General features: G+C 38.0%; 1 protein-coding gene and 1 long non-coding RNA gene across 6 annotated transcripts in view; one reads left to right on the forward strand and one right to left on the reverse strand.

Annotated features, from left to right (window-relative positions):
* PRRT2 (proline rich transmembrane protein 2) overlaps nucleotides 1–12,696 on the reverse strand; it is a 28,236-nt gene that overhangs the window by 8,011 nt on the left and 7,529 nt on the right. For all 5 annotated transcript variants that reach the window (XM_034419665.3, XM_034419664.3, XM_034419667.3 and 2 more), the window contains exon 2: nucleotides 667–1,273. In XM_034419665.3, the coding sequence (XP_034275556.1) occupies nucleotides 667–1,260 (594 nt within the window). In that variant the 5' untranslated portion in view covers nucleotides 1,261–1,273. The remainder of the gene's footprint in view (nucleotides 1–666; nucleotides 1,274–12,696) is intronic.
* LOC148113932 (uncharacterized) lies at nucleotides 1,148–11,252 on the forward strand. Its single transcript, XR_015734194.1, has 2 exons — nucleotides 1,148–1,999; nucleotides 9,805–11,252. It is a non-coding gene; the product is annotated as an uncharacterized LOC148113932 (long non-coding RNA).

The raw sequence follows: 12,696 nt of genomic DNA on the forward strand, positions 1-12,696 counted from the left end.
CCTATTTTGCCACACTTGTTAAGCCAAACACTGCAGTGGTTAAGTCGATTGTGCGGTTGTTAAGGGAATCTAGCTTTCCCCAACGTCTTCACTTGTCGGAAAGGCAGCTGGGAAGGTCACAAATGGAAGGTCACATGACCCCAGGGAACCCGAGTGGTTGAAAACACATGCCGATTGCCAAGTGCCTGAATTGTGATCACACGATCATGGGAATGCTGTGACAGTCATAAATGTGAGGACCAGTTGTAAGTAACTTTTTTTCAATGCTTTTTTTAAACTGCGAATGATCACTAAACAAATGGTTGTAAATTGAGGACTACCTGTATCTATGGATCAGGGTTGAACTGTGGAATCCTTACTGCTCTTTGAGCTTGGTTTTTTGATTGCAGACATTTCCCTACCCAACTAGGTAATGTCATCAGTGTGAGGGAGAGTGGAGTTTGCATCCTGTTTATGTACAGTAGCTTGTCCTGCCTGTTCCATTCCTGCACAACTAAGTGTACTGTTCTTCTTTGGCTCGTGTGGATGAGGTGTGGGTGCAGCATTAAGTAGGCTGGGTGGGAAGGGTAAATGGAAAGCAGCATTTAACCATGCCAGGGAAAGTATTTTACAAGATCTGCATACTCGGTGGCTCTTTTAATGGCCCAACACCGTCTTGGCACTTACCATGACCGAGTACACGAAGGCCACAATGTTGATCGGCCAGATGGGGCAAAAACAGGACAGAGCAGCCATGAATATGTAGTCTCTGGGTTTCGCCCCAGCCTCCCCAGCTGCTGATCCGGTTGCTGAGGCCTGCCGACTCAGACTGGCCCGCGGAGTTGCTGCTGTGCCCGCAAGATGCACCTGAGAGCCAGACAAACTGCCCCTCACAACTGCCCGAGGGCCTCCATTGACGCTGTTCTGGGGCTTCAGGTCGTTCAGCGATGCCGACTTGGATCGTGCCGGGGGGCTGCCAGGAGGGGCCGGGGTGGTTCCTAATTCCTCAGCTGAGCCGGCCCTCATCCCCAAGGGATCCCCGTTCAGTTGTGGTCCCCCCATAGTCTCCTCTTCGATGGTGACAGTCACCAGCATGGATGATGGAGGGGCCTCTGGTGCTGGGGGGCTACAAGGTGGGGATTCCAGCTGTGGTTGCTGCTCCTGCTTTGGCTCCGGCTCAGCTTTTGGCTCCGGCTCTGGCTCTTGCTGTTGCTTTTCCCCTTCATCCTGCTTTGCCTCTGGCTCTGGAGGAGCCTCGTTCTTCTCAACATCGTCTGACATGACAGGCAAGGATCTGGATTGGGGAGAATTAGAGGAGGCTTGAATTCAGTAACATTGAACAAGGTGGTACCCTGGATTGCATCAGCCCCAGAGCCCGCTCTCTACCTCTGAATTACCATGAGGAAAAGAGGAAATAATAGAGACACTCTTCCCATGTCTTTCAATCCGAGGCTCCGAAAGGAGGCCCTTAGAACTCCTAAAGTGACACTTTGGAGATAAGAAGTTGGACATGGAAATGGTCATTAGCTGAGAAATGTTTGCCGATCCACAATGGGTGAATGGCTGCAAAGGTTGATGGAATCAGCAGAGATGGCTAAATCAAGTGCTCTGGTTAAAGAAAAGAACACAATGAATTTTGTTTCTAATTGGAAACCACTTCTGGACTTTGTGCTTGAGGTGGGAAAAAAAATGAAACTTTGATTCTGGGTTTGGCTGATTACGTAGATTTATAGAAACGTCTACTATATAATATTATATAAAAGTAAAAAGTCAAAGTTTTGTCTTATTACCTTATTCTACTGTGCCAAAAAGGAACTGGTGGTCAATCCTTTTTTTCCCTCTTTTACCCAACACTTTTTTTCTTTCCTCCTTTCCATCCCCTATTTTCACATTATCTTCGTTTTCTTTATATTTCTGTATTTTATATTTTGATTAAAATTTGCAATCCCTTTGATCTCTTCATACTGCCAGGAAGGAACATTGCCTCTTCTGTATGTGATTTTCGAGGGCAGAAGTGAAGGTAAATTAAATTAAGTTAAAAGTTAACTTGAGAGTTTGATATCTGTTTTTCAGAAATAATAACAAGAGGATGTTTACAGCTGCAATATTATTACATGCTGAAATAAAGAAGGATGTAAGGTTTATTCAGTTCCAGTACTCAAAATGACATTTATAGCTTCCAAATTTCCATCTAGTTCTGGTACACAGTAACACACTAATACACACATTACAGAAGGTGCTTTGTCGTTAACTCTGTTTTCTGCAGAACAATATGATTAAGCTTTCATATTGGATGCATTTTGGATGGAAGTTTGCATTTTAGAAATAATGGCTTTTATTATGTTTAGAATAATAAATCCAGAACTGGTGTTACATCTTAGTTGCTTTTTAAAATTGTCTTTCATTGTTCCATTAGTACTTAAATTTGGGGCGGGGGGAAACATCCAATTGATCAGGTATTGGCATACTGACATTTTGTATATGCATATTAAATCTAAGTTCATTTGGATTTCTATAATAAAGACATGGATGATAAATAAATAATGAATGTTTAGTAAGCCATAAATTGTATACATATGCCTTTGAGCTTCTACAGAATATCCTTCCTTTGCAAAAGGCTTTCTTACACCTTGGGTTTATTTTTTTCAAATAACAGCTAAGCTGAAGAGTTGTAGCTAACATAAACTTGAAACAACTTGCCTCCATAAATTGTGGGTGCATCAACACTGGAAGTTTTAAAGAAGAGATTAGACAACCATTTGTCTAAAATGATATTGAGTTTCCTGCCTGAGCAGGGGATTGGACTAGAAGACCTCCAAGGTCCTTCCAACTCTGTTGTTCTGTTCTGTTCTGTTCTGTTCTGTTCTGTTCTGTTCTGTTCTGTTCTGGAGATGAAAGATGAAGATCATTCTAGCCCAGGGACATTCTACTACCCACAGAGCCTCATATACATAGTCCCTGGCTTATGACCACAGTTGAGTCCAATATTTTTTTGCTAAGCAAGACTTCATTAAGTGAGTTTTAGACTTCCGGTTGGCGAGCTGCAGCGACATGGTGCTGAGTGTGTGACTGTCACCCCTCAACACCGTTTGTCACCGCGTTTTGGGGATCCCTTCGGGGGCGCGGGTCCTGGAGAGCCCCGCGGACAATAGAGAGAGCTGGGTGAACGAGAAAGTGAAGCGCACACACTTCTCGCTAAACCGGGCGGCTCTGTCAAGCCAACGCGTGTGAAGTCAGCCTTTCAATGGCTGACCCGAAGCTGTGGTAGCTGACAACCAGACGGGAAGCAAGGAAGATCGGAGGCTGCAGTGTCGAGATTGAACCGTGTCCTCCCTGCCTATGTGAGAGTGAACATCAGGAAGGGGCCGGCGGAGTCGGGCGAGAAGGGCTTAAACAGAAAAGAGCGGCGACGGAGAGTGGAGAATAGATTGAAAGACTACGGAGCTCGACAAGCTGGCGTAGAGAACAAGAAATTGAGGTCGCTGAATTACCTGCGCAAGAAGAGGATCGGTGGGTATAGGGAGTAAGGAAGCTAAAAGAATTCGGAAGAACTTCTTTTTTTCTCTATTCGCTGGTTAAAGCAGAAAGATGAACTAAGCTGGAGATTGGACTCTATCTAATTGTGCCAGAGAACAGGAAGTGCAGCCATTGAAGAAGTCTGACAGAGCAAACTGAAAAGGACAGGCACGGAGACGATCTAGCTTCGAGGCTTACCATAGAGTTTTGACAGTGGCAAAGTAAACGTGAGAAGAAGACAGGACTGGATGAGACTGGCAGCTGAGTGAGAAAGAAAGAATATCACCCCTTTGCTTTTGGGAAAATATTGCTTGCCCCCAACTAAAAACTTGGAGATTTCCCCCTCTTTTTCCCTCTCTCTTTGGAAATTATTTTTTTTTAATATTTTGATTCTCTGCATATTATTATTGTTATCAACAAGAAGCGTAGATCTTTATATTAATTAATTGCTTATATACAAGATATATTCTTATAAAGTTTATTAGATCTACATCTATTTATTCAACCATTTAATTGTATTTAATTATATCTATTTACATTTATATTTATCTGTACGAATAATATTTCCATATATTGATATATTGCTATATTAGAATTACAATTCCTACATATATTAACTTATTGGTAATCAGAAGTATAGAAATTTGAATTAATACTTTTTTTTTTTAAGCAGTAATTTAGATATAAGAATTGTAGTTATAGAACATAGATTTACTTAGGAGTTAACGGGTTATTGTGATTAGAATTACCAGGTCTTGCTTACTTAACACACTAATTAATTACTATTATAATTACATAACTATAAGTCATAAATCAACTCTTGTTATTTATTTAAGACACTGATTGGAAGTAATATAGATTGATGAATTGATATTGATTGTTAAGTCTATTTAAGATAGTGATTGGAAGTGATACATGTGACACAAGTGATAAATAGACATTGATTTTGGACATTGATTGGAAAAAAAAAAAATCTCCCCCCTATACTTTGAGGAAGTATAAAAAAAAGGTGACAGCCAGTGTATGAAAATTTGGAGAAATATCGAGAAAATAATTAGAGAACAAAAAATAATTCTGAAAGAAATGACGAGCATGTCATCAACGATCCTGAAAACAGGGAAGAAGACCCCCTCAAATCCCACCATATCCATGACCTCCCCGGCTACCCAAAAATCAACGGAAGGATCACAAAAAACGGACAAGGCCATAGCAACACCAACATTACTAACAGTACAGTCAACACTGACATTAATCCAAGAAACGATGATGGCCATGCAGGAAAAGATGTCCAATAACCATACCGAACTAAAAACAGATATCCACCAACTGGACCAGAAGATGAATGAGATTCAAGTCTCAATCTCGAACAACGAGCAAAGGATCCAGAAGGCGGGGCAAAAAATAGAACAAAATGAGAAGAAATTGGACATGGTAGATCAGACGTTGACGATGCAAAATAAGGAATTAGAAGATTCATTAACACAATTAGAGATGGACAGGGCGTCGTTCTACTTGCGCTTTCAAAATGTGGAAGAAGATAAAGACGAGGATTTGGGAGAGAAGATGGCAGAACTAATTGCAGAAGTACTCCAACAAGACAAACACGAGATTATTAGAGAACTGGACGACGTCTATAGAGTCCAAACAAACTATGTGAGAAGGAATAGGCTCCCCAGAGAAGTCCACATTAGATTCGCAAGAAAAAAAGTAAAAGACATCTTATACAGCATGGCGAGGGATGGACAAATAACATACAGAGGAAAAGAAGTGATAATACTAAAACAGATCCCGAGAAGAGTGAGGGAGGTGAGAAAAGGATACAGATTTTTGGCTGTGCAATTGAATAAAAGAAATATATTATTCAGATGGCTCCTGCCAGAGGGGATGCTAATCACCTGGCAGGGGAGAAAAATAAAAATAGACAGCTTGAGCACAGCACAAGACTTTCTCGACCAGTTAAGAGGTGCAGAAGAAGAACAAAGTAGTAAGGAGGAAATAGAGGCGACAAATCTAGGAGAGGAAGAAACCGCGGAGGAGAAGAAGACCGAAGAAGAAGCCAAGGAGAAAAAAACAAGACCAGTAAGAGCCGTAAGACTAAATAAGAACTAAAACCGAGCAAGGAAAATAGGAATGAAGGATTTGAAATTAATCTCAGTAAATGTCAATGGTTTAAATGATAGTAAAAAAAGGAAATTAACACTTACAAAGCTAGCAAAACAAAATATGGATATAATTTGCTTACAGGAGGTCCATATAAAAAAGGATGAGGGCAAATGTTTGGAGTATAAAAAATATGGTAAACTATTTACTTCATTAGCAGAAAAAAGAAAGAGAGGGGTAGCAATTTATGTTAAAAAAGGAATTGAAGCAGAATTGAAATATAACGATACAAAGGGCAGAATACTTATGGTTGAAGTTACGATAGAAAACTCTAAAATGTTATTAGTGGGCATTTATGCTCCAAATAAAAAACAAGGAGAATTTTTTCAAAAGTTACGTGAACAATTAGGGAATATGGAACATAATGAAATTTGCATGATAGGTGATTTCAATGGAATTGTAGATCCAGATAATGACCATAAAAGTAATAAAATGAATAAAAATAAAAGAGTGACTTTACCAAAAACCTTTTTCGATTTGGTGGAGGAAATGAATTTAATCGATATATGGCGAACTCTGCACCCAAGCGAAAGACAATTTACATTCTATTCCAACTCGCAACAGTCATGGTCGAGATTAGATATGGCTTGGGTTACCAGGACGTTGGGGTTAGAAATAGAGATGGCAGAAATTAGCCCAAGCATCTGGGCAGACCATAACCCCCTGGAAATAAAATGGAGAAATGTAAAGAGAAAGAAACAACAGAGCTCGAGGTTCAATACAAAACTATTATGTGACAAAGAGTGCGTAGAAAAACTGAAAGGAGAAATAAAGACTTTTTTTGGAGAAAATGAGAACCAAGGGACACCCCGTGAAATAGTATGGGACACAATGAAGGCTTATTTGAGGGGGGTAATAATATCCTACACCGCATATAAAAACAAACTAAAAAGAAAATCCAGGGAAGATCTTATCAAACAGCTAGATGAAGCAGAAAGGAAACTCCAGAAAATGCCTGGAGATACTGTGGCAAAAGAAAATTGGTTGGTGTGGAGACATAAATTAAATATTCTAGATCAAGAAGAGCTAGCCCAAAAAATAAAAAGAACAAAACAGCACTATTTTGAGAACGCAAATAAATCGGGCAGGTGGCTGGCCTATAAATTAAAAAAGGAAAATGAAAAAGGGACAATCCAGATATTAGAAGACGCTGAGGGAAATCTCTTAAACAAAGAAGAAGATAAACTAGAAAGAGCGAGAGAGTACTATGAATCCCTATACAAAGAAGAGGAGACCTCGGAGGAAAAAATAGATCAATATTTGGCAAAGGCGGAGCTCCCGCAAATAACGGAGGAAGAGAAGGAGATGTTAAATACTAAGATAACAACTGAAGAGTTTAAAAAAGCCCTCTCCAAACTCAAGAACAATAAATCACCTGGCCCAGACGGATTCCCAGGAGAAATATATAAAAAATTGGAAGAAATTCTACAACCCAAATTAATGGAAATTTTCAATGAGGTTTTGACAGGCTCAAAAATTCCTGACTCGTGGAGGGAAGCCCATGTTACACTACTGCCGAAAGAAGGTGCCGACCCAAAAAAAATTCAAAATTATAGACCGATCTCACTTCTAAACACTGATTACAAACTATTTATGTGTATAATGGCAGAAAGAACCAAAAAAATATTAAATAATTGGATTCATAAAGATCAAAATGGATTCCTCCCGGGACGACAAATTAGGGACAATTTGAGAATTGTATTAGATATTCTAGAATACTACGAAGAACATCCAGAAAAGCAGCTGGCCTTAATTTTTTTGGATGCCCAAAAGGCATTCGATAATCTAAACTGGAATTTTATGACCAAGCAAATTAAAATAATGGGATTCGGGCAAAACTTCGAAAAAATGATTAAAACTATCTATGAAAATCAGAGGGCGAGCATTTTAGTAAATGGTGACAGGACAAGAATTTTTCAAATTAAGAAAGGTGTAAGGCAAGGCTGCCCTTTGTCACCGCTATTATTTATTTTGGCTCTGGAAGTTTTGCTACGAAACATTAGAAACAACGAGGAAATCAAAGGCCTAAAAATTAGAAAAGAGATTTATAAAACGCAAGCCTTTGCGGATGACGTGGCGTTAATATTAGAAGATCCATTAATATCTGGACAAAAAGTACTAGAGGAATTGGGTAAATATGGAGAGGTGGCAGGCTTTAAACTGAACAAATCTAAAACCAAAATACTTACTAAGAATGTAACTGAGATGCAGAAGAAAGAGATAGAAGAAACCTTGGGCTTACAAGTTGTTCCAAAAATAAAATACTTAGGAATTTGGCTAACCAAAAGGTGCTCATCTCTAAAAGAAGATAATTATACTCCATTAATTAATAAATTAAAACAAGATCTGGATAGATGGAAAAAGATCAAATTATCACTTATTGGCAAAATTGCGGCAATTAAGATGAGCATCCTCCCCAAGATCCTATTTTTATATCAAAATTTACCAGTAATTTTAAAGAAAAATTTCTTTTCAGAATTAAATAAGACCGTTAGGGAATTTATTTGGGAGGGAAAAAAATCAAGGATCTCACTCAAAATTCTACAAGAAAAAAGGAATGTGGGAGGATTCGGACTCCCAAATTGGGAAATGTATTACAGAGCAGCAAAGCTGATATGGATAAAGGATTGGATCACCTTGGAGAATAAGAGAATCTTAGTGATAGAAGGACATGACCTACAGAAAGGGTGGCATGCATATCTATGGGACAAAGACAATAAAAAGAAAACCTACTTCCACAGGCATAAAATTAGAGACTCCCTAATACAAACGTGGGTGGGAATTAGGCAGAGATATTATTCAAAAGTCCCAAACTGGCTTTCCACGGCAGAGGCAATGATTTACCCCAACAGGTGGGGAATGGAGAAATTGTGCAGATACAAAGATATTATCGATGGAGGGGGAAATATTAAATCAAATGAAGCCCTGAGAGATCAAGGTATAATCTTAGATTGGTGGACTTATCTGCAAATAAAATCAAGATACCAGAAAGATAAAGAAGAGTATGGCTTAGAATTAGGATATAAGGGACTAGACAAAATTTTGATGGGACCAGGGAAAAAAGCGTTGGCCAAGCTGTATAACTATTTATTAGAGGAAGACAGAGACGAGGATATAATCAGAAATCAATTGAGAGCATGGGAGAGAAATATTGGACACAGTTTGAACTTTAATGAATGGGAAGAAGCCTGGAATAAAAATTATAAATTAACTAGAGCAGCCACATATAAGGAAAATCACTACAAAATGCTTCATAGGTGGCATTTGGCACCTGCAAGACTAGCAAAGATATTCCCCAATGCGCAGCCAAATTGTTGGAAATGTGGCCATGGTCATGGCACCTTCTTTCATACATGGTGGACATGCCCCGAAGCAAAAAAGTACTGGAGTAAAATTTGGAGATGGTTGAAAGACATACTTAAAGAAGACATTGATCTGAACCCAGAAATATTTCTCCTGGGAATGGTAAAGAAAGGGTACGGAAAGGAAAAGGTCCACCTCCTAATACATATAACTACAGCTGCCAGACTAGCATACGCTCAATACTGGAAAAAGAAAGACCTACCACCAGATGACCTTATAATTAACAAAATATTAGAGTGTGCAGAGATAAGTAAATTAACTCACGAGATAAATGATGATGAAAATTCTGACTATGATACTGTGTGGGGAAGATGGTACAAATGGATAGATGATAGAATTAAGGAAGAAATAAAAGGTGCAGAAATCAATTAGAAATGTATAGTATAAATGACACCAGACACTTATTCATGTATATATGTATAAACACTGCGAATCCGATGTTAAACAGAATTGTTATTATATTTTATTTGTGTAAAAAAAAAAACAATAAAAATTGTATTAAAAAAAAAAAGACTTCATTAAGTGAGTTTTGCCCCATTTTATGACCTTTCTTGCCACAGTTAAGTAAATCGCTGCATCTGTTAAGTTAGTAACACAATTGTTAAGTGAACCTGACTTGTCCATTGACTTTGCTTATCAGAAGTCACAATAGGTGATCACCTGACCCTGGGACATTGCAACCGTCATACATATGGGTCAGTTGCCAAGTGTATGAATTTTGATCACTTGACCATGGAGATGCTGCAATGCTCATAAGTATAAAAATGGTTGTATTTTTTTTTCCAGTGCCGTTGTAACTTCGGTCACTAAACAAACTGCTGTAAGTTGAGGACAACCTGTATTCTCATCCACCATCTTTCACCTCATTCTGAGGGGCTGATGGGTTTCCTGAATAATAATGGTGGGAAGAACAGCTGAGTTCCAGGCATCAGATGAAACCTGATCCGTTGACTTTTTGTGATCACCGTCTGGAAAAAGATCAGTGCTGAGATTTAAGTCTAGTAACTAATCTGAAATTGGAAAGAATTTCAAACTGTCAGCTTAACTTCTAAGGTTAACTTTGATGGACCCTTGAGAAGATTTATGCTGGCTTCCTCTGGGAAGAGAAATATAAGATTCACCAGTACTTCCAGAAGCACTTTATCAGACGAGCACTACTAGATGTCTGGGTTAAAACTAAGCAATGTAACTATATGGAAATCCCGAATTGGCTATCGACTTTGGAGATGTTCATACATCCAAATTTTATTAAATTAGGAAGATCAATCACATACAAAGATATATTAAATGAAAGAGGAGAATTGAAGTCTAGGAAAAATTTGTTCGAGAAAGGAATAGAACTTGAATGGTGGGCATATCTCCAAGTTCAATCAAAATTTACGAAAGACAAAAAAGAATGGGGCATAAACACAGAACCAATGGAATTTGACCAAATTTTATTAGGTTCAGAGGAAAAGATGATTAGAAAAATATATCAATATCTACTGGAGCAGGCTATGTTTGAAGAACAAGTGAAGGAAACCATGTTAAAATGGAGCAATAATTTTGGCTGTAGCATTGATTTAAATAATTGGCAGGATCTATGGGAAAGGAACAGAAAACTTACTTCAGCTACTACGTATAAGGAAAATCTATACAAGATGTTCTATAGGAGGCATCTCCCACCTACAAGACTAGCCAAAATGAGCAAAAATTATTCATCCATGTGTTGGAAATGTGAGGCAGTGCTAGGGACCTTTTATCATATCTGGTGGGAATGCCTAAAAACCAGAGACTTTTGGCACCGGATAAAGCAATGGCTGGAGGAAATGCTAATGCAAAATATAGAATTAAAGCCAGAACTTTTCTTACCAGATATTACAATAGATAATTATAATAAGAAAACAATATACTTAATGTTACATATTCTTTTTTTTTTATATATATATAAATTTTTTATTGTAAACAAACATACACATATAGACATAAACGTTAAAACAAACTAGACATAAACTAACTATACAATGAAATCAAGTCACATAACTTGAATTTTGAATTTTGAAAATAGAGCTACTTCGGTAATTATATATCAATATATATGTATTATCTTTCATCTTGTATCAATGTTTATATAACGATATTTCCTTTTATTTCCTTATTTTTGTATTATTGGGTGGTAATCTCTTATTTCGTGTCTTTTTTGTCTAACCATTTGTACCATTCTTGCCAAATTAAGTAAAAATCTGTATCTTCTTTTCCTTGTATTTCTTTGGTCAATTTGTCCATTTCTGCACATTCCATAATTTTTTGTATTATTTTTTCTTCTGGTGGCGTGTTTTCCAATTTCCACATTTGTGCGAAGACGATTCTAGCTGCAGTTAGGATGTGTATTATCAAGTATTGTGTCTCTTTTTTATAGTCCTTTGTCAGTATACCTAATAGATAGGTTTCTGGTCTGAGGGGTACTTTTTGGGCACACACACTTAATGTTACATATTCTAATGGCAGCAAGACTGGCCTTTGCACAAAACTGGAAAAATAAAGAAACCCCCCTCAGAAGAAGAAGTAGTAGCTAAGATATTAACTTGTGCTGAAATGGACAGGTTGACGTTGGAACTTAAAGATAAAAGTGAAACAGAATATTACGAAATCTGGAATAAATTATACTATTGGTTGGAGAGGAGGAAGATTGCCAGGATAAAGAATTACTGATGAGTTGAAAGTTTAGAAATCCATTTGTTAGTTTCTTGAAAGAGATAGGAATGAAATTGTTATGGATGTAAGTTCTATAGATGTAAGAATTTTCATGTTTGAATTGTGAAACAAGGTATATATTTGTATAACATAAAGGAATTGTATTAATTGAAAGGTAAAATGTGACAGAAATGTCTAAACCAGAAATGTCAAACCATGTCCAATGTTTTTAATTGTATTATTAATAAAAAAAAACTTTTTTAAAAAAAGATTTATGCTGGCTAATGTAATTTAAGATAAGTATGCCAACATTAATTCAATGCAGAGTTAAATAATAAGTGAGAAGAAGGGAAACAAGCGGAATTTCATGTTTGGGAGACAAGATTTAATAATTGTTAAAAAACGCCCTGGTGTTGAGATGCACACTGGTGGCTTCACGAATGTCTCTACTGTTAGTCTAGGACAGAGATGGGGAACTACGGTCCTTTTATGACTTGTGGACTTCAACTCACAGAATTCCCAAGCCAACCATGCTGGCTTAGGAATTCTGGGAGTTGAAGTCCACAAGTCATGAAGGGGCCATAGTTCCCCACCTTGGGTCCAGGCAATTTTACCAGGCTACCCCATGACATCCCACTAAGATAAGCTGGTCCTACCCATGCTGGTAGAGGGGGCCTACTTTGTATCCCATCAGTCCTACTTCCATCCTTCTCTGTTGTAGTACCCACCCTTTGGAACATCCTGCCCTTCGGGATGAGATTTGCCCCCACTTCTTATCCTTCCCAAGGGCCTGAAGGCCTGGCAACCCAATGGGGACCACACTGGAGGGGGCTGCTTTGAATGTCAGACTCCATCCCTCCCCCCTTACTCTCCACTCTCCATCCAGCCATATTTGGGATTATGATATTGATGTATTCTTCTCGTTATGTTCCTTTGTTATTATTTTATTGTTCTGTTATTTTACTTCTGTTCTGTTTACATTGTTTCTATTTTTGTGCCTTTATA

Source organism: Pantherophis guttatus, chromosome 4, assembly GCF_059756535.1.
Source record: "Pantherophis guttatus breed Tessera chromosome 4, ASM5975653v1, whole genome shotgun sequence".
In the NCBI taxonomy this organism is placed as follows: Eukaryota; Metazoa; Chordata; class Lepidosauria; order Squamata; family Colubridae; genus Pantherophis; species Pantherophis guttatus.